This window comes from Dysidea avara, chromosome 1, assembly GCF_963678975.1.
Source record: "Dysidea avara chromosome 1, odDysAvar1.4, whole genome shotgun sequence".
Classification (NCBI taxonomy): Eukaryota; Metazoa; Porifera; class Demospongiae; order Dictyoceratida; family Dysideidae; genus Dysidea; species Dysidea avara.
The window spans coordinates 10,727,498-10,751,931 of NC_089272.1; the positions used below are offsets into that span (position 1 = coordinate 10,727,498).

General features: G+C 37.5%; 1 protein-coding gene across 1 annotated transcript; it reads left to right on the plus strand.

The window, feature by feature from the left end:
* The first annotated feature begins 6 nt into the window (after positions 1-6).
* Positions 7-24,006, plus strand: LOC136256077 (uncharacterized). Its single transcript, XM_066049003.1, has 15 exons — positions 7-265; positions 6,003-6,104; positions 6,479-6,580; positions 11,214-11,315; positions 11,857-11,958; positions 15,387-15,458; positions 15,600-16,001; positions 16,427-18,330; positions 18,522-18,916; positions 19,001-19,069; positions 20,213-20,296; positions 20,359-20,664; positions 21,242-21,550; positions 22,410-22,454; positions 23,511-24,006. The coding sequence occupies exons 1-15, from the start codon at positions 119-121 to the stop codon at positions 23,810-23,812; spliced, it is 4,443 nt and encodes a 1,480-aa protein (XP_065905075.1). The 5' UTR covers positions 7-118; the 3' UTR covers positions 23,813-24,006.
* The last annotated feature ends 428 nt before the right edge of the window (positions 24,007-24,434 follow it).

The window sequence follows — 24,434 nt, forward strand, 5'->3', positions numbered from 1 at the left end:
ATCGTATAATAAGTTTCTCGATAGTTACTATGTTTACTGATTATGTCAGCAAAATGAGACTGAAATGGAGTATCGGGTTGTCGCGACTGAGACTACTCCCAATATTCACTTGTTTTGAATGGCGGAGACCACCGATGATTTAGTTGTGTGTCCTGTAGGCAATGACTCATCTCAGCGGCCAAAGACGAGGCCTAAGACTCCCAAGTCTGAGCCCAGGTCCCCTCGAACTCTCATAAAGCCGCGAGGATTGAAACAAATTTCCAAAGTTAGTTCATTGTGTGCTAACCTGAGGTACGCGAGGTACGTACGTAGCTATACTTATTGAATAGTTGAGTCAACAACCACTCATGGTGCAGCTCTGCCTTCTGTGCAAACCCTCCAGTGCCCAACTGGTAGACTTGATAATAATAATGGTGAACCAGTCGCGATCTCCAACCGTGACTGGTTCATTTTTGACCTAGGTCTGAACTCAATCAACTCATGTGGCAATACTCTGTTCTTAACCACTTTAACACGCTGTTGATAGGTAGTTGGGGCCTCTGGACCGGAGCTAGCTATATGACATTTTTCAAGTCCATCATTACACTTTATTAGGTCCAGATTACCTATCTTGCCAGAGCAATACAAGGGGTAGTCACTTCCGGCCATACCGCCAATTGATTCGCTGGATTAAGAAGTTTGATTGCCAAAATATTGCCTTGATCACTTGATTTCATCTTTGCAAAAGCTTTGATTCTTGATCTTCAACTGTAAAAGCTTAGTAGATTCTCATGTTGCTCAAAGTTAGAGATGTCTTGATTGTTTGATTCGCTGTAAAAACACACCTCGATCACTTGATTAAATCTTGATCCCAGTCGCATGTGCATCAGTTGGTAACTGTACCCCTTGAAAAGTGTAGTTGTAGCTAAGTGAGATGGGAAAGATCAATTGTACTTGTAGCAAACTAGGATATCGTTACTGACTTCGTGCACTATTAGACCATACCAAGTTGATACCTTGATTTTTGTTTCAAGGCATCTAAAATGATTGGGACAGGCGGATGTTAGCTATTCATCATTTGTTATGGCTGAAGATTGTGAGCAAAACACTAAAACAAACTCATTGCAAATCCATGAGGTTGATCATTGAAAAAGACATAGGCGGGCACTCACACTTTTGCATGGAAGCGGAAACTGGTTGGTGTGTCTTTACTTTAATTGTATAATGCCATCTCTAGTAGCTAACAAAGTCTTTGGCCATTCTAGATCTGTTGTGTATTTGGAATAAGGAGAGGGTTTGTTGGTTATGGATAAAAAAAAGAGCAATTTGTATTATTAAGTTATATCCATGTCAGTGACCCTATAATATTATGGTGCATGTATTGCTATAGCCACTGTACATGTTGTAGTTTTCAAAATTCTTGAAATTATAAGTGCCATGTGCTAAACATTGTGCTGTATGCGCTGTTGTACGTAATAATTTAATCCTTTGTGTATGTTTGTTTGTGTGTGGGCATTTTCAAGTTGCTATGTGTGTGTAGCTGATGCTGGCACTCTAAACAATGGCACTCTAAACAATGGCACTCTAAACAATGGCACTCTAAACAATGGCACTCTAAACAATGGCACTCTAAACAATGGCACTCTAAACAATGGCACTCTAAACAATGGCACATACACACACGACATTTTGCATATTCAAGAGCTTGGAATAGTTTGTAAACATTAATAGCTATTAAAGCTAATTGATATCCGACCTTTTGTGAACTTTGCTATATTATACAGCAGTATGTCACAGTACTGTACAGCTAAAGTCTGGCTGTGTGACCAAAGTAGGCATTTAAGTGGTCCAGTTAAAGATGTTGAATTGACATGTTTTGATCACCTCAGCATATTCCCACACTTCCATCACATAATTATCATAATACATTCCCAGACAGATTGTTTACATTATGTAGTGTTGTAGTATACACAATACCAAATCTTGTAGTAGAGTAGTACTGCCACTTGGTATCATGTTACTGGGTAGTATCAATAGTATTGAACAGCTCTACGCACAACCCATGGCATACTTGAAGTTTGTGTGTGCATGTTATGTAATTCTTTCTATGAAAAGTAGAAAAAACGGTTTATACTGTTTGCCATTCATCGTTAAGGGAGATCATTATACCACTACAGGGTACAGAGTTCTCATCACATCTATACAAGATAGATCTTGGGATTGTTATTGTAACACACATAGTTGAGGCCTGGAGAGCAAAATAAAACATGTTTACAAGAGTAGTAAGATGTGGGTGTACCCATTAGTATAGAAACTGGTCAGTAAACAACTTATTGGGCACCAAGTCACATGATGGTGTAATGTTAACTATGTCTGGTAAACAATATTGCTCAATTTCCAAGAAAAACCTCAAGCTAGATATTCCCAAGTGGTCTTTTCCCTATATGGTAACTTGGCCTTATAAAGTATTCATTAGAATTCCTGCATAATTTATATGTGTGTGTTTCTAGGATACCAGTTCACACTGTCTATAGCTTCACACTGGAGCTATGTATCTGTGTAATGGGAAAAAAAACTTAGTTGTACATGACATAATATTGTAGGATCATGTTTATGAAGTTATACTGTAGCATGTCAATGGTGTTTGTTGTGTACTTATCATACACTGCAGTAGTACTGTATACCCTTACAATAAAACATTACTGTAAATGGCCTGGCACAAGCCTATAATGCAGAGGTACTTATAATAAGATAACATGCCATCACAGGCTTGTGAAAAGCCTACCTGCTAAGCCTGTCACAGTATTGTCAGACAAGGCAAATCACATACTGTCACAATCAATAATATTATGGTATTTGTCAGGCATGTAACATGACTACATTGTTAGATGCATGATAAATTCATCCTGCAAAATAATTTCTTACAGGACTGGTATATACATGTACTCTGGTTGCTATAGTAACCACTGGTTACTATATTATAGTGTCACTAATGGTCCACTTAGCATGTTTCCAATATCCCTGTACAGTATATAGCAGTTAACACATACATCATGCTGACTCATGCACGACACCAGCTTCCTATTTAATAAGGGTTTCAATTTGTATTTATAATGTTACGGACAAGTGTTATGTTTCATTGTGGGATTGAAATGCTATAGGCCTGTATCAGACCTGAACCCATTTTCCACAGGCCTGCCACAGCTCTTGAACACTTTACAGACTCATTACCAGTTTATGATACAAACATGTTACAGGCCTGCTAACATACAATTATATTACTTATTATAGGAGATTCATGATATTGGATAGTCACACAGGACTGACATTTGTGTTCATGAGAGAAAAGGACTGTTACAGGCTTGTAACCTATTTTATTAAATGTGTAAGTGTTTACTTACAACAGGCTTGTGGCACATTTAGGTGATCCATACAGGCCTGTAATTAGATTAGAATAACAGCTTTAGCAGGCCTGTAACCATCTTACTGCCTGTAGCAGGTAGTTTACAGGCTAAACTAAAAACAGCACATACATGCCTGTATTAGGCATGCAACAATATAAAGCTTTTGTAAGGGTAGTAATGTTTGCACTTTTTTAGCCAAAAGTATCACCCAAAATCCAGCCTACTTCTGGTTGCAGCAACTTGGCACTAGTGGTTAGGCATGACAAACTCTTTCAACAAAATTTTATATGATGCTTCAGCCAAGTATAACTCGGTTGACTATGATTAATGATGCTATGGACTTGATTTCTTAAAAGTTTGATGCCATACCTGGAACATACCTTTTCACTAACAGCAGCTATAGTGCATGCATCATGGACTCATCTTTGTCCTTTTTTGTGTCCCATCTCTTTCTCTACTACCATATAGGTGTTAATTGGTTCATAGGTAACATGTCTCTGGCTACAATCTCGTGCTGACTATTATGTTATCATTCATATTTTCCATATGTGACTGGATTTTGGAAAAACGATCCAAATCGCACATTAGAAGTTCCGAGATAAACAGTTTTAAAGAATTGAAGCCAGCATAACTCTCCAAGGATAGCAAGCACGCGTATGAAATTTACACAAAAGATGCATCAATCTGTTACCTTTCAAGCCACTTCCAGTACTTGTAGCTGCTTGTACAGTTTCCCGCCAAATGAGATAGAAAATCTGAGCAGTTGGACGAGCGAAGTAGTATCACGAGTGCTCACAAAGGGGTGGAGGCTGGGGGGTGGCGGGGAGGGCAAAAGTTAGACCTCAGAATGGAGGCAGACCACGATTGGAGTCCAGACACGAGATTACAGGGCTGTGCTGGCTCCTTAGTGGCTGATATGTAGCAAAATCAACAGAGAACATGTCTGGCCAACATTATAAGGCTGTCCACCAGTAAACCACTGACTCTTGCCAAGCCAGGTCCTTCACAAGGCCTGAAACCGCCATTTGAGCACTCCACACCACCCAGAAAAGACGTGTGTAAAAACCAGCCTCGTGTAGTTTGAGTAGTGCTGAGGGTCAAAACTTGTAGTACGATAGTGTAGCTATCCACTGGTGGTGTTAGTTTGATTTTGCCTGATGTGCGATTTGGATCGGTTCTGTAAAATCTGGTCACATATAGTGATTGGATTGATTGCTCGTACTGTTGTTAGGTTGTAACACTGTGTAATGGCTGAAAGTGGAATGAAATAGCCACTTTACTTTTCAATGATCGATAACCAGGGTACACATTTAGATGTTACATTAAATGCTTGTTGCCATTCTTTCCTTTGGTACGATATGTGCTGGTTAATTCACCAAACATGATTTACAAAACAAACAAATACAAGGAAAATTGTTAAATTCGAGTAGGGATCATAGTACAAGGAATATTGCCTACACCTGCAGTTATACTAGCATACTTTTAATCAGTCGTCATGACTACATACCCTGTATTGTATGACTGCATGAAGTAGGAATTAATGTATCTTCACATGTACATCGGCAACCTTCCTTGTTCGAGTTGTTTCATTACTTTTATTTCATATTCCCAGATTGAATTTAACTTTCCCAGTACTTTTTAGATATGTAGGAACAACAGAATGATCCACTGGATGGGTCAATTTAACTGACTTACCTTCATGAATTAATGTCTTGATTTTGAAATACTTGTCAGTACATAATTTAATGCTAAGGTGATAATGCATCTAATCCTCAAGAACAACTTGATGTTATGCTATGGGACGTACCCCCTTCAACTCAAAGGGATACACTATCTCTAGTAGTTTCAGAGGTCAGCAACATCTGTAAACCCAAAGAGAATGTCGTTCACAAAGTCTGTAGAGAGTCACCATACCCATATTTCAGACCACAGAGAAGAACCACCTCGGAGCAAAGAAATTTAATATAGACTTCATTTAGCTTTCAATTCTTTCATGCCTGCTGCTTTTACCATTTAATGGGTTTGCTCACATGGGTGCGTGCGGACTAATATAGGTTACACACATGCACTCACACACACGCATGTATGCATGCACGCACTTTTACAAATACAATTTCAGAAAGCCAGGCATGCACTAGTCTCGCATGGCCAGACTGCTGTCTTGCCTCCTCTTTTTCTTTGTGGCATCATTGGTTGGTGAGATAGGGTCTGGTGAATTACCATTGACAAAGTTGTGAATTTCCACCAAAATTTGGTGGATTGGCTAGCTGTACGTTGGCCTGGCAGAACATAGATTTTACCGCAAAATTTTGAACAGGGCTGATACTGTTGCTACGTAGCATTTTTCTGGCAGGAATTATGGTAACCGTTCACCTGACCTGCGAACGGAACTTTGTCAACGACCAATGACATCACAAAGAAAAAGAGGAGCTGAGATAGTGCATGGTCTGGCCATGCGAGACCTGGTTTAAAATGTTTATTGTGAAAGAGTTTTATAGTCAGTTTCATTATTATAAAGATTCATTGGCATCCTCTACATGTATATACAGTAGATATTAGAACCACATTTTATTGATGAATCTCCATAGTAATGTGAATAATTTTTGATGTCTTTCATAGTCTGATAAGGAGTGGGATGTGATAGATGCTGCAGTTGCTGGTGACCTTGATAAAATAATTGAGTTGAAAGATCGTGAAGTTGACATCAATGTTTTTACTTCTGTAAGTCTTGTATACACATAAAATATATATGTTAGAGAAAAGAGATTCAGTGTGTTAGTATTTGTACAATTCTCCAAAATTTATCAACAGTTATCTTGTTAATGTGTCCAATATTTTGTATCTACATAATTATGTGCTGTGTTGCAACCCTGCTGTTGTTGTGCACACTATTCACATTTCCCGTTATACATACCATTTGCTCTTAAAGTTCTGAGATTTATATGTATTGCTTTACCTGAAATTGTCTGTCTGTGTCTAGAGTGACACGGCTGGGGGATCAAACTGTTAGTCATCTTATAAATCTACTACATTCATATCCATATGTAGTGTTCTGTGTATATGTTACTCGTTTGGTTTGTTATCATCTTTTGTAGTTGGGAGAAACTCCAGTCCACTGTGCCTGTAGAAATGGAAACCTTGATTGTGTGCGATGGTTACTGGCCAATTCTTCTATACCACCAGATTTCAGTGACATTGTAAGTCACATGTTAAAAAAAAATGTTTACATATAAACCGTTGTGTTTATAATTTATATTTTTTATGATATTTCTTGTCATGATTGTTAAGTTTTTAGAATTGAAGTTGTATGTTTTGTGTGCTCCCACATAGTGGGAACACTTAGTACGTCGCAAACCCTTGTTTGGAAAATAGCATGGCTAAGCTGTACTTTGTGAAACCTTTTACCTTTTCTTTACTAATTAAAATTGTGTGTAGGCCTTTTCACACTCAATGCGCTGAATTTATAAAGTGTATTCACCAATTGAAAGTTTGTCAAATGCAAATTGAAAATTTTCACACTGTGCCAATGCTGAGCCACTTTTACTCGTAGAGGTGATACAACCTTACATCAGTGGCACTTGTAGCAGGAAGGCATGTATAATAAGTACATATCAAGGGAAAAAAAGTGGAGTTGTACGGTGCTCTCATATGTTTCTGTTTGTATGTATTACGGAAATACACAGATGTAAGTCTTCTTGCCAGACAGGAATGGTGGTGCTTTCTGTTTAGGCTATCAGAGCTGTGAAGGAGATGACATGAGCAGAGAAGGTGGCTGTAGTACGCAGCTGTAATGATATGTATAGTGAAAAATGTTTTATAACTTCTGTACCTATAGCCTCCAACTTAAGCTTACTCCACGCACCATTTTGATGTCGCACCTTCACTTGCAAAGTGCATCATGTGAAGATGACACTACTACATTGATTCACATAAAAGTACCTCTGCATGTAGTTTCATTTTAATTCAGATTGAAAGTGATTTGACGCTCAAGTGTGTGTAATATGAAATCATTTAATCCGTATTCGATGCACATTAGAGGGCCTTATGTGATCATGTCCAAATGCAGTTTGTAATCACACAATGTGAATGTTGGCATACCTTCCGATGAATGTGTATATATACATACCACTTTAGCGTGGGCGTTCAAAGGTGCCGCTCGGTGTTTAACTTGCATATTGCCTGGAAATATCATATGCCAGTGACTTTGATACCCGCCAACCAGTTCAAAGAATCGATGCGCTTTGACTCGTTATATTGAGCGACATAGAGCTTTGTATTGTGGGACTCATTTTTGTAGTGGTTGCTAAGCTAAGTATATTTGCTAAGATAGACTAGTTGGTTGTTACTAAAGGATAATGAAGGCACAAAATAATTTTTTTGGGCGATCATGGATGTGTATTTTTACCCACCGCGTATCAGCCTTTGAACAGATCACGGAACGGCAAAGCTACTACTGCTACGTTGAAATAGGTTAGTAACTTTCCTAAGTACTTAACTTACAACTCACTGTCCCAATAGCAGAGTTAGTTGGCTTAACGTAGTACAAATATGATAATATAAAATCCATCCCACAATCGCAAGTTTTCTAACACTGTGTGTTGAAGCATAGTAACATATTAATGACATTTTAACGTATGGATAACGTTCTGATGGCTATTAGCCCACGCTATTAAAACCACGATTGATCTTCAGATGCTACTGTATAAAAACAAACAGGATGAGTTCTCGTTAGTTCTTTCATCTATTAGGCGAGTGTGCCCCAAGTGATATATATCACTTATACCACGGCTGCTTGGTATTTGCTTATATTATGCACCCTCAGGTTGCACCCTTGGACTTTGGGTATATATATCAGCAAATCCCTCGCAGCTGTGGTGTAACTATTAAATACGTGTGTGTAAGTGCTAATCAGTTAGTAGCTAAGTTTGTACTACATTAAACCAACTCTTCATTGTTTTCTTGAATTGTATAAGGCGGAAGCTGTGTTGGCACATTATAGACTACTCTACAGTATATTATAGTACTGATCATGAGATAGATCATCAGATTTGATGCTAATATGGCATCTTTACCATATAGGTAATTATAAATTGTTATGTGAACCAGTATGGTTGTTGATGCTCACATTACAACCATAAATTCTGCTGTAAGTGCTGTTTAGATCTTTACCAGTTGTTACAATGCCTTCTTGCTCACAACAAAGCAATAGCTAGGATGTACATAACCATCTAATTGCACTCATGAGTACAGCTGTAGAATACTTACCTAGGTCTTTTGAAATCCAGCAGTATTACACATGAAATTTCAGAGAGGACTGTTGTACATGTCATCTGTATAAGTCTTGGTAGAAGTGTATGATTTTGGGTGACGGGTACCTAGCTTATTTTCTGATAAAGGTTATATCATCATAGGCAACTAGAAATGTGTTTGTGTTTTCAGTTAAAGTATAGTTTTGAATTCCTTAGTACTAGCATTGCATAAGCTTTACACTAAGTCAGTAAATTATGTGGTTGTATACTGATGTAACTGGTAAGACCCAGGGACTTTTTTTATAATTAATATGATTAGTATATGTTCTCCTACAGGATGTGCTATTGTTGGAAAGTTGTTTATGCATACCATTGTGATTACCCACTTGATAAAATGCAAGTAGTGCACTCATCCCATCATGTACACAAACTACCATACCCATCTCCTAATATAGTAGAGCTACAGAATTTGTTTGCGTATGAAATGAATGGTACTGAGCTACTATCTAGATGCCTGTTTTAAATGGTTTGTGATAACTGAAATATCTGTGAAGGATGGACATCTACAAATGATATGTACCTCATGTAACACAAAAGATAACACCAAAAATGATTCCAAGGATGATTTAAAAAGTCACCATTGGGTTTAAACCAAAGTACATCATGCTTAATAAGCTTCACCATATCTAAAAGGTTAACCCTAAAAATTAAAATTGTTCATTAAGGTATGCACAAGATGGGACTTGTGGTATGCCATGTAGTTTACTTAAAGAATTCTTGCAGGATTTGCTTTACACGCTGGCATGAAAGAACTGTACGTGAGATTTTGTTCTTAGACAACGAGCACTTGATTTAATGCAAAATCTCTCTGATGTGTGTAACAGCTCACAAAAAATTCATTGGATGATAAAGGAATGCCGATGTTCATACAAAAGGCTTTCAGCTTTGTATATGCAGACATAGCAACCAAAAGTTAGGCAGTGCTTTAATTGATATAAAAGTAATACAACTTCAAGTTAACACTCATGATGATGCCGTAAGGGAATAATTGTATTGTACCAGATACAAACTAACGTGCATGCTGCAAAGTGTGTCTGTAATTAATTCACTCACTTCAATTGTAGCAGGTGCAGTGCAAAATTATGAACAATTCTGTACCAGTGATAAACACATTGTACTAGAAGGGAAAAAAATGAAGGTCAAAAGTGGTACATGAGTCCATGATGTATGCATTGTATGTATCTCCTTCAGTATGTGAAAATGTATGTGGGATATGTCTATAATAAATGTTAAAATTTCAAATCATTGAAGGTATTTTGGGGCTACCACTGATCATGAAGCAAAGTTTTCTGATCAATATTTTGTGAGAAATGTGAATTTTCACGATCCTTACTATTATGAAAGTGGTACTATACTTAACAAGTACACGAAAAATTTGGAATTTTCAACTCCATTTGTGTACTCCCTATAAATCACTGTAAAACAATAAGAAGTGTTATATCCCTACTGTGCATTTCTGTTATGGTATCTTGAGCACAGTAGGGATATAACACTTCTTATTGTTTTACAGTGATTTAATATCATGGACTACTCCAACTTGTTTCAATACTTTTTATCGATGTGCTATGGTCCCTACTCTAGTTGAAAATTCCAAATTTTTTCATGTACTTGTTTGTTTGTTAACTTTATTTGTAAATAATTTTATTATGACTGGTGAACCCACGCATACCGCATCTGAAAAGGCACCGCGTGCCCTGGCTATATCAATTATCATCTGAAAAGTGAAGTATCCATTACGATTCGTTGTCAGCTATGTTCAACCCGTTACACAGCATTTCAAATCAAGAACTGTTCGAAAAGCACCTCTACAATCCACGTATACCAAAAGAAAGAAATCGTGCCACGCGTCCCAGTCATGTTAATTATCGTCTGAAAAGTGAAGTATCCATTACGCTTCGCTGTAGGCTATGTTCAACCCATTACACAGCAGTACAAATCAAGAACTGTTTGAAAAGTACCTCTGTAATCGAAATAGCCACGATGAAAAATATGGACAATTTCCATTTCGAAGGGAAGCCATCACGTGCTATCGCCAAATCAACACCTTTCCCTGTCAGCAAAGATGAATGGGACACAAAGGAGGACACTGGTAAGTCCATGAAGAATGCATTGTACATACTGCAGTATGCCAAAAGGCATCTGTTGGGCCAAAGCGACGTCGAACAGTGAAACATCAAGCCCGTAGCCTTAGCCGTTATCGAGTTACGCTTATCTGAAGGCATCAGTCAGTCAGTCACTTACTTGCTTACTCAGTCAGTTAGTAGAAAATTCTGTTGATGAAAAAATTTTTAAAATTCCGTAGCAACTTGTTGAAAGCATTTCGGGTTGATCTGAAAGCTTAGTTTTACCTCACCACTATTGCCTCATCGTCGCAAGGGAAATTCGAGGCTGGTTTTTGGGTGATATTATTTCATGGGCCACGCCTACTCCTCTGTGGTCCCTACTATACAGTTACTATTGTACTGTATGATGATGCATGTAATTATGTACAGTATACATTCAATTTGTTTGTACAATTTAGGATGGAGAGACAGCAATCCACGCTGCTGCTAAATGGGGTAATATTGGCTGTGTACATTGGCTATTGAACAATACATCAATTTCACCTGACCACAGGAGTTGGGTATGTGTTGTGTGTTTGTGTTTGTGTGTGTGCAAGCAACATAGCCAAGTGGTTAGAGCATCGGCCTGGTAATTGAAAGGTTCCAGGTTTGATTCCCAGTTACACCACTTTGGTGTTGTTGTTTCCTTGAGCAAGAAACTTTATTTACATTGCTCCAGTCTACCTAGCTGTTTAATGGGGATCTGGTGGCCTGGTATCATCTGACGAATCAGCCCACTCAGTTGTAGTATCAATGGGTGCCTGATGTAAACTGGGAAAGCAAATGCCCACCTGTGAGTCATGGTACAACCTCCTGCGGGTTACCATTCCTGCCCCAGGAGGATTTGCCTGTGCTGTCTCCTAGCACCCAATGTCCCACTGCTGGTTCACTGGGTAGGCGTGGCCATTCCAGCTGCAGCCAAAGGCTCTGCTCTTGCTTTGTGTGTGTATGTGCGTGTGCGTGTGTTCTATGCATTTTTGATATACATTGATACTGGTAGATTGAATGTACGTATGCTTGTGTCTTTGATTGTATTGTAATAGAGAAATTGTTTGTTCCCAGGGTGGTAACAACATTTTTCACCTAGCTGTGTACAGAGAGAAAACTGAACTTATCAAGATGATATTGGGTGGTAATTTGATTTGTGCAGACTCAATGAACAATGTACGTGAATAGATCTGTTTTGTATGTCTGTATATATGTACAAATATCAAACGGTTGTACCGTTTAAGAAGGGATCCTGGTGGAAATTTTGCATGTTACCCAAAATTCTGCCTTTTAAAATCATCCTTGAGACATTTACACGATGAAAATCACCTTTACGGAATAGTACTAGTCCATATAATATATAAAACAGCATTAAATATAACAAAACACTTACAGGTGGTCGGATATAGAATTTTAAAAAATCACCAAAACTCAAATTTTAGACTCACTGCCTGCCTTACTTACTGACCACAGTTGCAAGGCTAGAGGCTAAACGAAGCAGCGCACAGCCACCATTTTATGCCACAATAACAAACTCACCAGTGGGATGTGCCTTTTGAGGTTCTGACGAGTGTAGTCCCTCTGCGTCTTGTTTTTTCTTTTATCTTCAATCAGGCTGCTTGTCTTCTTCATCCAATAAAACGTAGAGCTGTACCGATATGAGTTTTTTCATGTATTGATATCTGATATGGATACCACTAAAAGAAATTGACAACCAATAGTCAATCCGATATTTACATTACAAACAAAAGTCATAGATAATTTATGGAAAAGTGTACATTTACCTACTCTACAACATGTGGATATATTCATTGCTCACTCTATGCCTGTGGTGATAGTGGCTTGGGTTTCTATTGTCCAATCCAGACAATTAGGCACCCACAAACATTTTTATGTATACTCCCATGAAGCTATTTCTGCATTACTCAGCATTTTATTGACTTGTGCGAAGGCTGGTACATTAGGTTTCCTTGGTTATCCTGTGACTGTTCTTTTATATTACAAGGGTACTATATAACTGCTTCGTTTAAGACTGATAAGCTTAATTTCCAGCAAGAAATGCTAGCATTTGTATGGCTTCTTGTAGCGATGGTACTTTTGTAATGTAACACATTTAAAAACTATGGGTAAAAAATGCAAGCTCCAGAAAAAAAAATTACGTAAGTTTTTATCGCCTCACTGGTGGGCGAATTAAGCCTCCAATGGATAAAGCCTGAGCGTCATCGTGTTCGCCTGTTCATAGGGAGTACACAAATGTTTGTTTCTTTTCCATAAACAAAAGGATTTCAAAGTTACAGACGTATGTTTACATTGCGGTGACGAAAGAATTTACCGACGATCATTTTTCAGTGAATTTTCCTTCCTTCTCAAACACCGAAGAATGCCTGCGGAAAATCTATACCTTGGTGGATGCACAAATTCATGGCGAACACAATGAGCCAAGATTCAATTACGTACAGTATGTCGTTGTATCAGTAATTTATGATGGTTTATGTAAGCGCCTGTAGATTATTTTCTCGATAGCTTCTGTACATATCAATTCATTTGCTCGTCCGGCTGTCTAGTGCTGTATTTCCAACACTGCTGAACTTAGGAAGCTGAAACTTAGCTAGTCCAATCCTCTGTCCCTGTAGAAAACAAAGAACAAATAAAATGCATTTTGAAAATTGTGTTTTCTGTCACATATAATATGTGACCGGATTTCACATAACAAGGCTTCCACACACACAAAATCAAACTTACGTTTTTACCAGAAATGGATTGCTGGCCTAATACACTATCACATTCCACACTGTACTTCCTTCGGGACTGGCAAGTCTGGTTTCTGTGGCAGCTTTCTTCCGACCCTGTCAAAGCCACGAGTGGGAGATTGGCGCCATTGAATGGCCATGGCTTTGTGATGATGGTGTGTAGTGAGCTGGGACTTCACAGAGAGCTCACCAATAGTGTTCTCGGTCAATTTGGAGTGATTTGAGGGCCATGGAGAGCCCAAACTTGGCCTCTGGATTCCAATCGTCTTCTTACTCCATTTTATACCCGTATATTAAGACCACCATCCACCCCCACCCTCCCACCCTATTGCTATCACCTGTGATATTATTACCCACTCGAGAAAAGCTGCCCAAAACAGGGCTAATTTTGGATATCAGAAATGTATACACCCACTCAGTGATAGCTAGTAAATAGATGCATACTTGGTGCAAATTTTGTTTGCACAGCTGTAGGCACTGGGAAGTTATTACACAATGATTACTTAAAATCGCCATATCTCCTAACGAAGTTTTGTGCGTCGAAGCCGGGTTTTGTCAAATTCAGTCACATATCCATTTATGTACAAACTATTGCTGTATAAATATTAGTAGCGGTATCAGTCCTCCTACTGTTCTGTATTGATATCGATACTGGTAAAAATTGCATTTTGATGGCCGATATTTTGGCCGATTCAATTATCGGTACAGCTCTAACGAAAACCATATGGAGGCATTAATTTTCCATATCAACACTTTCTTTCACCAAAATATTTAGATGCCACAGAATTATTTCAGAGCTGGATTTCAGAAGTGCTTCGCTACCATAAGAGATATAGTAGCTAGATATCTGCAAGTTTGCAATTGGGACCCCATTTGTGATAGGTTCGCAACCACGCCCATGAATTAAAGAACTAGGTGGACTAATAGCGAAAGAGTACAGAGACCGTGCCTTTTAACAATCTAGCTATTTTCTTAACAGTAAACAAGATCACCTCACTCCTTATTGGTCTAGCTAGCTACTCACCCCTTTGCTGACTCGAGATATACTCTAATACAACAGTCACTCTAATACAACAACCGTTACAAGTTACTTTGTTCTGATAGACATATTTGCATAAGAAAAAGAAGCAAGCACAATACAAAAACATTATTGCTCTGAAGGAGACAGATGCCCCTCAGCAATAGCAAGGTCGACAGCTGGAGGCACACAGGGATGCTTGGATCTAGAATGCAATCCCCTGATACACATTATTGAAGAGCACAGCAAGGAGAACTCCAAACTACAGTGAAGCTTGTCCATAACCACAGAATATGGGGAACTTCACTTCTCACTGAGCAAATGGGCAAGATGTTTATAAGTGATGATATCTGCCTTTCCCATACCTACAGATGTGGAAAATACAACAAGTTACATTGTAGCTAGCTGTGCCACAACAAAAAAACTAAACAACTAGTATTTTTAAAACTATTAATTTAAAAATGAAGTAGGGATCTATGCAACAAAAAGTAGTGAAACAAGAGATGAATGATGGTATTATAGCATAGCTCAGTGGGAAAGTCCCTACTTTGACTTGTTCATTGCCAATTTATTGAAAGTAGGGACTTCCCACTGAGCTACGTATGCTGTAATATCATCATTCATCTCTTGTTTGCGCCACTTTTTGTCGCATAGATCCCTACTTCATTTTTAAATTAACAATTTTTAAAATACTAGACCTATCATATGTACGTATTGTCTGTATTATAATTATTGACTTTTGTACCCATTAATGTTATCTTTGATATTACACTTTGAGCCATTTAAGCTCTCATTATACATACATATGTACTTCCATATTGTATGCCTTACTATAGGAAGGACTCACAGTATGGGATACTGCAGTGAGACTGTATCGTGATGATATAGTGGAACTGCTTATTTGCAGTGTAAGTCTGACTTGTCAAAGTAATAGTTACAGTGGTCCTATGATGTACATGTATGGCAGTTGTGTGTGCTAGTATATGCATACATATTGTAATCAGGAAGTATGTACACCAGTAATTGTGCTATGTACTTTTTCCTTATAGCACTGGTTCATGCTAATCAGAGACTGCCTCCAAAAGGCTTTATTTCCAGCACTAAGGGATCTTACAGTTCCCAGAGGAGAAATTGTTAGACGCACTGATGACAATACTTCATGGTGCCTTGCCTTAAATCCTTCTGTTCATGTGTTTTGTCAACAAAAATATCTTAAAATCATGTCAAGTAGAGTTTGTTCATTCCTTGTTGCAATATCTGATCCCATTGTACGATTTGATTTGTTTATAAACAAGAGGGATATTTTAAATAAAGCTCTGGAATTGACAGTTGGTGACCAAGCCACTGTGCTAGTTGATAATGACACTACTATACCGGCTGTTAAGGCTGTCATCAAGTACATAGGACAACTCCCTGGTATGGCAGGTAGTTATTTTGGAATTGAACTGTTGGTAAGTGTGACTCTAACCCTTCACATAAAATGCTTTTGAATACTGTACATACCAGTGTACATAAATAAGTATAAGCAGGTGGCATCGGACTAGACATTGGGTGGCTTGCAGTTTGAACCCTAGGGTTGGAGGGATTTTAAACTGTTCTTTGGTGCATTTTCAGGCTTGTGAACAAAGGCAGACCACCCCCAAAACTTCAGGTCTACTAAATAAGATTGGTTACCCATAGCCAGTCACTTATTGGCTATGGGAAACCACTCTTGTTGACAAGGTTGTATTGACTTTACACTTTTGTGTCTTAAACTTTAAGTTCTTGAGGTCTACATACAGGATTATAGAAGAACTTCTAATGTGTATTGAAATGTAATGTGAAAAGATCTTTATATTATGCAAAAATGATTACATCTTATTTTTAATTTGTTTAGGAAGAAGTTCATTTAGGAAATACTGATGGGACTTATAATTCTGTAGTGATGTTCAGATGTCCATCTGGAAGTGGACTTTTTGTAACAATAGACAAAGTTTGTTTAACTGCAATTGATGAAAATATCATTTCAGAATATGAAAAACAATGTGCAAAGGGTGAATCAACCTCACGTAGTTACAAAATCACCTTTGTTGGGCCAGCACGAGCTGGTAAAACTAGCTGCATACGAACCTTATTGGATAAGCCATTTAATTCCAGAGAGCCTTCTACACTTGGAGCTACCTTAAACTCTCAGGCAATAATCAGTTTACTAAGAAGCTGGCCACAGGAGCATGAGCTGCAGAAGGGTATTAAACTTGATACTTATGTTGCAGTAAACTGGAAAGAAGCTGATATCAAAGAACTTCTAGTGTTGCTAGATAAAGAATATAAAACAGAAATGTATGAGAGATTGCAAAAGGTTATAAAGTCAGCTGTTTCCTATTGTAAATCACGCGTGATATCTCGAGAGTCATCACCCATTGATTCAGAAACTGAACAATTCTATGAGTGTTGCGGTAGTCTTACAGAGTTAGACCAGATTGCAGCTTCCATACGCAGTGACAATATACCAGATGCCAGCAATCCCTGGGCTTTAGGTACAGGTTTGCCCATGGATAGAAAAGAAGTTTTTGAATGTATAAAAGAAGTGCTGCTTGGGGTTAAGACTGATAGATTAGCAGTAAAAGTTTCTCTTTCAGACTTTGCAGGTCAAATGAGATTCTTTCATTTTCAGTTACTGTTTCTCAAACGACAAGATGTTGTGGTGCTGACAATTAATGCTGCAATGGACCCTCATGGGCCTCTTATGTCTCCTGCGCAAGCAGGGAACTCAAGGACACAGAGCAGGTCTGGGATGATGACACCGATTCAAGCATTCCATTGTTGGCTGCAGACTGTCAGTGCTCACTCTGGAACGTCTGATGTTCCGGTTGGTAGTTTATCACGTCGTTCCCCAACAGTAATCTGTTGTTTTACACATGCTGATCAAATGTCTGAGAGACAACGAAATATTATCATTCACAAATTCCGTGACAGCTTATCTGAAAAAGATTATGCTGCTCATTTACCAGATAATGATGAGGATGCCTTCCACATGATCAGCAATAAAAAACGTAAGAAGTTTAGTAAAAATATACGTCATTTAAAGGAAACATTGGTTAAAGCTGGCAAACCGATTTTGAACGAGCTACGTCCTATTACATATTTGAAACTTGAAGAATTAATTGCAGTAAAGGTAAAAGATGGTGTAAACATTTTAAGTTTGGATGAATTCACTCAGTTAGCAAACCAAGCAGGCATCCAGGGTGAAGCTGGCAGCACTGTTATATCTGCAAGCCTTGATTACTGCTCTAAGAGAGGAAACATTTTGTATTTTTCTGAAATTGTTATTCTTAACGATATGGTGTTCATCTCTCCCCAGTGGCTTTGTTCCTTGCTATCTCATGTCATTAAGGCACATGACCTAAGGCCAAGAGTAGCACAACTTCATCGAGCGTGGATGAGATATGACCAGTACGGAATTTTGGAGGAATGTTTTTTAGATTTTATTCTTCGTGGTGCTGGCATCTTCCAGCACAAGCAAATCATTTTGACTTTAACAATGCACTTTTACCTGCTTTCTGAAATTCCTTCTAATGCAAAACTAGTTGGAGAACCTTCAGCACCTTCACCAGAAGGGAGGGTGTACATTGTTCCTGCACTATTGGCATCTACTCCAAGACAACACCAGTATAAGCCGAGTGGCTGTGATCAAATGTTGTTGTTCTCTTTTCCTGATGGATACTTTCCTGAATCAATTATGAATCACATTATAGCAAAGACCATCAACTGGAGTGTCTCTAATGGATATTTTATCCAAGAGTATGTATATTTTTAGTTAAGTAAAGATGTGACTTGTATTATGCATCAATGGTAGCTTCTTTCCAGTTGTATATTAAATTATAATGCTTGCCAACTACTTTTAGCTACTCGATGTATTCGTATGTAACCATTAACAGAAACTATAACGCACTTCCTGTTAATGTTTGAGTTTTGTTTGTGTTTATTTTCAGGGTATCTCATGGTTTTGGACAGTTTGGTCTTGGGTGTTATCAGTATTATCAGCTAATTTATGATTTTTCACGTTTCTGTTTGAAAGTGTGCATTGCGCAGTTGCCCTGCTGCCACGAAAGGAAGGATTATCATTCTAGTATTGTTGAAGATTTTAAGAAATTGATACAACATTTGAAACAATCAATTACTGAAATAATGGATATTTTTATTCCTAAAGCCACCAAACCAATTCTTTATGTTATTTGTCCATTCTGCAGTGGGGATGTCACTCCTCATATTAAATTCAACTTCAATGTTCCTGTGCTTTGTTGTGAGCTTGGTAACAGGCCACAGGAAATAGCTCGATCTCGTTACATTCCTTGTGGCATTGATTTGGAGAATATAAAGAAACCAGGTGATTAACTGAATGTGTATGTATGTAGTGTGTGTGTTTTGTAATTTTAGAAAACCTATATTAATCTGATGTGTTTGTTTATAGCTGATGATCAGTTAGGATCTCCACAGGACCAGACTACTTTAAAGAAACAAAACAGCTGTGATCTACAAAGTAAACAACTATATACAGTATATGACGTACAACGGTGGAACTCATATCTACAATGTATATAATATAAAGCTAAAATGCTGACTATTCATTTGTTTGCATTTGATTTGAGTTCTTGCCATAAGAGTAAAATAGCTTTTGTTGTTTGCGTGTGGTTTACAGAAAGATTTTCTCTATGTCTTTGTATACAACACTCTTTAAAAAATGAATGATGACAGTTAGAGGCTTCATTTAAACTGTGCCATAATATGCATGTCAGGTATTACCAACCTCAAACCCATGTGTAAATTTGTTTGCTGCAGACTTGTGTTGGTAATACCCTGTAGCTACAAAGCTAAAACCAATAAACTACATGCTTAGTGCAGACTTGGAAACATTAATACTTCATGCATATAGATCATGTTAAGCAAGGAGCCAAAATAGCTGTGTAAAGTATGCTTGGATAAACTACAATTTAATTTGTACACAAAGCAAGTTATGTATGGTACATACAGTACTCTAACAGTCCGTTCACATTAGCACAATAGTTCGACTCGGTTCGGTACGGCCCATTATTGTCTTTATTCACACTATCATAGATTATATATTCCTTAGGAATATATAATCTATGACACTATGCAGTCTCGCTCGCTAAATCATCTGGTTTCCATAAGCACACAATTAAACATTTATTAATTTACTTACTAAAATTGGATGTAGCTCCTGCCTTTCAAGTCTCTTGTGTTGGAATTCTTTCATTTCAACAAAACAGCAATAGATAGGTGGCTGTGTAGAGCTGCAGAAATCGCATCTCAAATCGGAAGTGAGCGAAACAGTAACTGGCATGACAACAAATAGTTCATAACTGTCACTAGACTTTCGCGCTGAACTTCACGTCGAACAGTGTTGCTGAGCCCTTCATTGAATTATTTTATTATTTTGTGTGCCTGGTGACGTAATTATTGTACCATACCGTGCTGGCCTGGTTCAATCGGGTGGCTGGCTCGGTTCGGTTGGGCCCGGTATGGACGGTATTCACTTTGCCCTTTTTATCAAGCCGTGCCGTTCTAAACCATGCTACTGGGCTAGTGTGAACAGGGTGTAACACCTATAGCATGCAGAACTGTTGTCACTACAACAAGATTTATGTTTAATATTGTTTTGCAGGCTCAAGTACTTCAGTTGTCAGTGCACACAATGGTTCACACTTGACAATGGCCCACAGCTTGTCAGCTACAGCTGTACCATCAGGTATGTAACTTGCAACTGACTATACAGTTACCTCATTACATATGAAATGTTATACACTTTAGATTCCATTAAAGAATACACAGTGTTTACAGCTTTCCATACAAGGCTATCAGTAGTCTTATCGGTGTCTTCCTTATCACCACATCTTATATCTGCAGGGATACTCAGTGTGAACCAGGATAAGGAACTTGATGCTATTGTAAATACTAACAAAAAAGCTGCTTATGTGTTAGGAAAGGTGGTCGAAGATCTGAAAAAAGGCTCTACACAAATATTCTATTTTCTGCTATCAGTAATTGAAATTTATGGAGACAATTCAAGTATTCAACTGGTATCAGACATCAAACGTGAAATTGTAGCTTTTTCAGGTAATTGTAATAATATTAAGTCATCAAATTCTCATAACATGACTACTTTGTCACAAAAGGAAAACACATAATGGCTGCAGTGATTGGCTATCAATTTTCACACTAACTACTTTAAACATATGTATGACTCATTGAGGTGTATAGTGCAGCTTGCCATTATATATGTACACCCTTTTCTGTTTCAGCCACATTTATGCTTACCCCAATGTGAACACTCAGCACAACATCGTATACTTGTCTACAAACTTCTCTCTAAAATTTGTTGAAATTGCTTCTTATCCTTCAGGTAGCCTGTAAAGGATCTGTCTTCAGTGAATACCCACCCATTGCGAAAGTGTATGCATGGTCTACGCAAAGATTATTTCAATATTTACACATCACTGATTGGCATGACAGAATATTAAATAAAGCATTATTGTTACATTGTTCAATACAAATTTGTTAGTGCTTTTTAAAATGCCACAATTACACAAAATACAAGGTGCATAAAGGGACATAATATTTGTTTACAAATATCTCACCAACCCTAGTAGCTAGGTGAGTTTGTACTTATTTTTTCATGCTATGTATATTTCAGATGAATCAAACAAAGTATACAAAATTTTTCTTCACTACTATGGCAAATTAGCATCAACATTACCGGTTACCATTTTGTGTCATCATCTTGTAACCAAAAAAGTGATCACTGCTAGTGAGGTTGAAGAGATTCATGCCCTACCAACAAGCAGCAGAAAAGCTGTGTACATTTTAAGAAAGATTTCTGATTCACTGGTAGCTGGTCAGACAAACACCTTCAATGTTTTTCTTTCAGTAATAGAAGAACATGGTAATGTGGATAGTATTCATCTGGTATCTTGCATCAAAAAAGACATCAAATCTGCCACAGGTAAACTTGTAACTATAGGGTTGGGCGATATTAATTTTTTTTGTAATGTGAGATTATTGCATGAGCTATTCAATGTGATTATTGCAATATTACATGTGAAAATTAAAACACAGCCAGATAGTTTGAAAAGTCTGTTATGTCAATATTAGTGTTTGTTTTCACTAAGAATTAGTGATGTGAAATTAGTGAAAGCACATGGTTAGTGATAGTATGCAGTGACTGACCAAATATTAAGCCCTAGATACACGTTAGATAAGAAGTGTGATTATTATAGCAAAATCCGATAAATGTTACCTATACAATAATATTTGTGAAAGTTTTATAATAATTATTTGCGATCGATAATTGTATTACGAACACTTGATTAGACAATATTGGCAATTTAATGAAATATTTCCCAACCCTACTTGTATCAGCAATAAAAATGAAGCACAATTCTGCTTTGTTTGACCTCTAGCCTTGTGTCAGGCTGGCAGGCAGACCAAAAATTTGTTTTGGGCATTTTTAAAAAGATCTTGCTGTCTGTTATACAGTAGGCATTTTCTTTGTTTTTTTATGCTGGATTTGAAATTAGATGCACCAAGGCTTTCCATAAAAGTGATTTTCGTTGCATATGATATTTCTGTGATGATTTATAACAGCAACAGTTTGGCAGGCACCATTCATTTTTTTGGGAAACAGTTTAGATGTCTCTTATTTTTGACCTGCATCTAGATAGTCAAAAAATCCCCCGATTGTTCTTATTGTATGAAAGCTACATATTAGTATACCATGTGTGTATTGTGTAGATAATTGTTCACTTTGATTTTCAGATGTATAGAGGCGAATACTCATTTATAATACTGTAATACTATTGCAGGTTACACTTCTAAAGAAAATAGCCTGATAAGGAATCCAATAGAAAGTAAGCTAAATACGCAGCATTAATATCATCTCTGATAGTCCTTTGTAGTGTAATGATGGTACGTACCACTCAAATGTAACGTCATCTCGCATGAGTACAATGGATTTAAAAACTTGCTATTTAAATTAAAGACTAAAATGCAGAATGGACTGAAAAATGGTCTTGCAAATGGAGTGGCTCGAACAAGCCTAAAGTGTGGATTTCAGTATAGCACAGCCTCCCAAAAGCTATACTACGCAAAACTAAGGTCTTACAAAAGCTTTAGAATGTAATTTTAAAGCACATTCGAGCCAACAACAAGCCCTGTGCTTAAAACTAGGGTTTAATAAACTTGGTGATAGCAGTCACGGACAAATTTTTCACTATCTGCTGTAAACATCATTGTTAACATAGTGCAAATGTATTGTTGCAATCAGCCTTACAAACTGATGAAATACAATGTGGTGTGACTTCAAAGCCTGCCCATCTCCTCCCATCACCTGTTACACTAAGAAGTAACCGCGAACTAATTTCAACATTTAACCTGAACACAAATCTACTAGCAACAGTGTATTCAACAAGTCTTTAAGCTTTTATCTTGGCTTGTTTGCAACATTGTACAGCCACTCCATGAAGAATGCACTCTTAATTCAGCACAAAAAGAATAAACTTCAGGAGCTGTTTTAAGCACAGTGCTTAATATCGGCTTAAGTAAGCAATGCTCAGAGGTTTATTTACTGTCACTGCAGTGTCTGATCACTACAGCATCTGATATTGTTTTGGAGTGGGTAACTGTGATAAATACTGTAGATGTTTGGGGTAAGTTTTTCCAGTCCATTTGTAAGTCCGTTTTCCAAGTCCATTCTGCATTTTAGTGATATCCCATGCATTTCGCTCTTGAGTATTCATGGAAATGAATACTTACAAGTGAAATAAATGCCATGCTCTTTAATTAGCAAGTTTTTTAATCACTCATACAATGTTGCATTTGAGTGATATGTACCGTAGCTATAGAAGTCGGAAATGAATATACATATAATATAGAATATACTATTAGTGTTGTTTTTGCAAATATAGGAGTGGTGTTCACTTCAGTTCCGCAAAGGAACGATTTAGTGAAATATGTCTGCAGTCAGATAGCTACTAAATGTTACTTGGTCGGTGAATATCTTGGATTAGACAAGGAAGTCCTCGATCAGATAAAAGATAACAAGCAAGGGAAGGATTTAGAGGCTAGTTATGAGATTATAATGCACTGGTTATTTGAGAGTCCTGAACCAACTTGGAAGAACCTACTTACTGTACTAGCCAGTGATGAAGTTGGAGAATACACTTTGGCTCAATTGTTGAATGAGAAATTTGTGTGTGCAACTAAATAAACAATGACAATATGTGTATCAGTGAATGATCTGAAAATGAATTTCCATATACATGAAATATTTCTACTGTAACAATTGTACATTAGCATCAGTTTTATTGCTTTTTGTATGTATAACATTTTACAGATTTTTATACAGTAGCTACTTGTGTAACTCTTTAAACAACCAAATAAACAATTCTATTAATAAATGCATGCTGGGATACATGATGCCAAGCTCTATATAAGTTGCTAGTAATTCGGCTGATTGTAATGTGTAGCAGTCAAGCCATCTTGTCTGGTGCTATTCATCAATTTTTACTGTTGAAAGCAGAATTTTTATTATAAAGGTCAAAATTGAAGTATCCATAATTGTGCATTGCTCTATGCCAATAGCACATGTCTGAAGTATGTGTTTTCAGGGGTGATAGGGTACTACATAAAATTATGTGTGAGAATCTGACACTGAAGACGTAATGACATTTTGTAGTCCAAAATGTTCCAGTGCCCACAACACATGTTTGAAACACTGTACAGTGAGTTATTGTTGTAAGGTTTGAAGTTGATGAAATAGCTTTCGGCATAAATTATATTTCTGAAGTTGTGAAACCTGTGATACACAAACAATTCCTCTGTAATTGTAC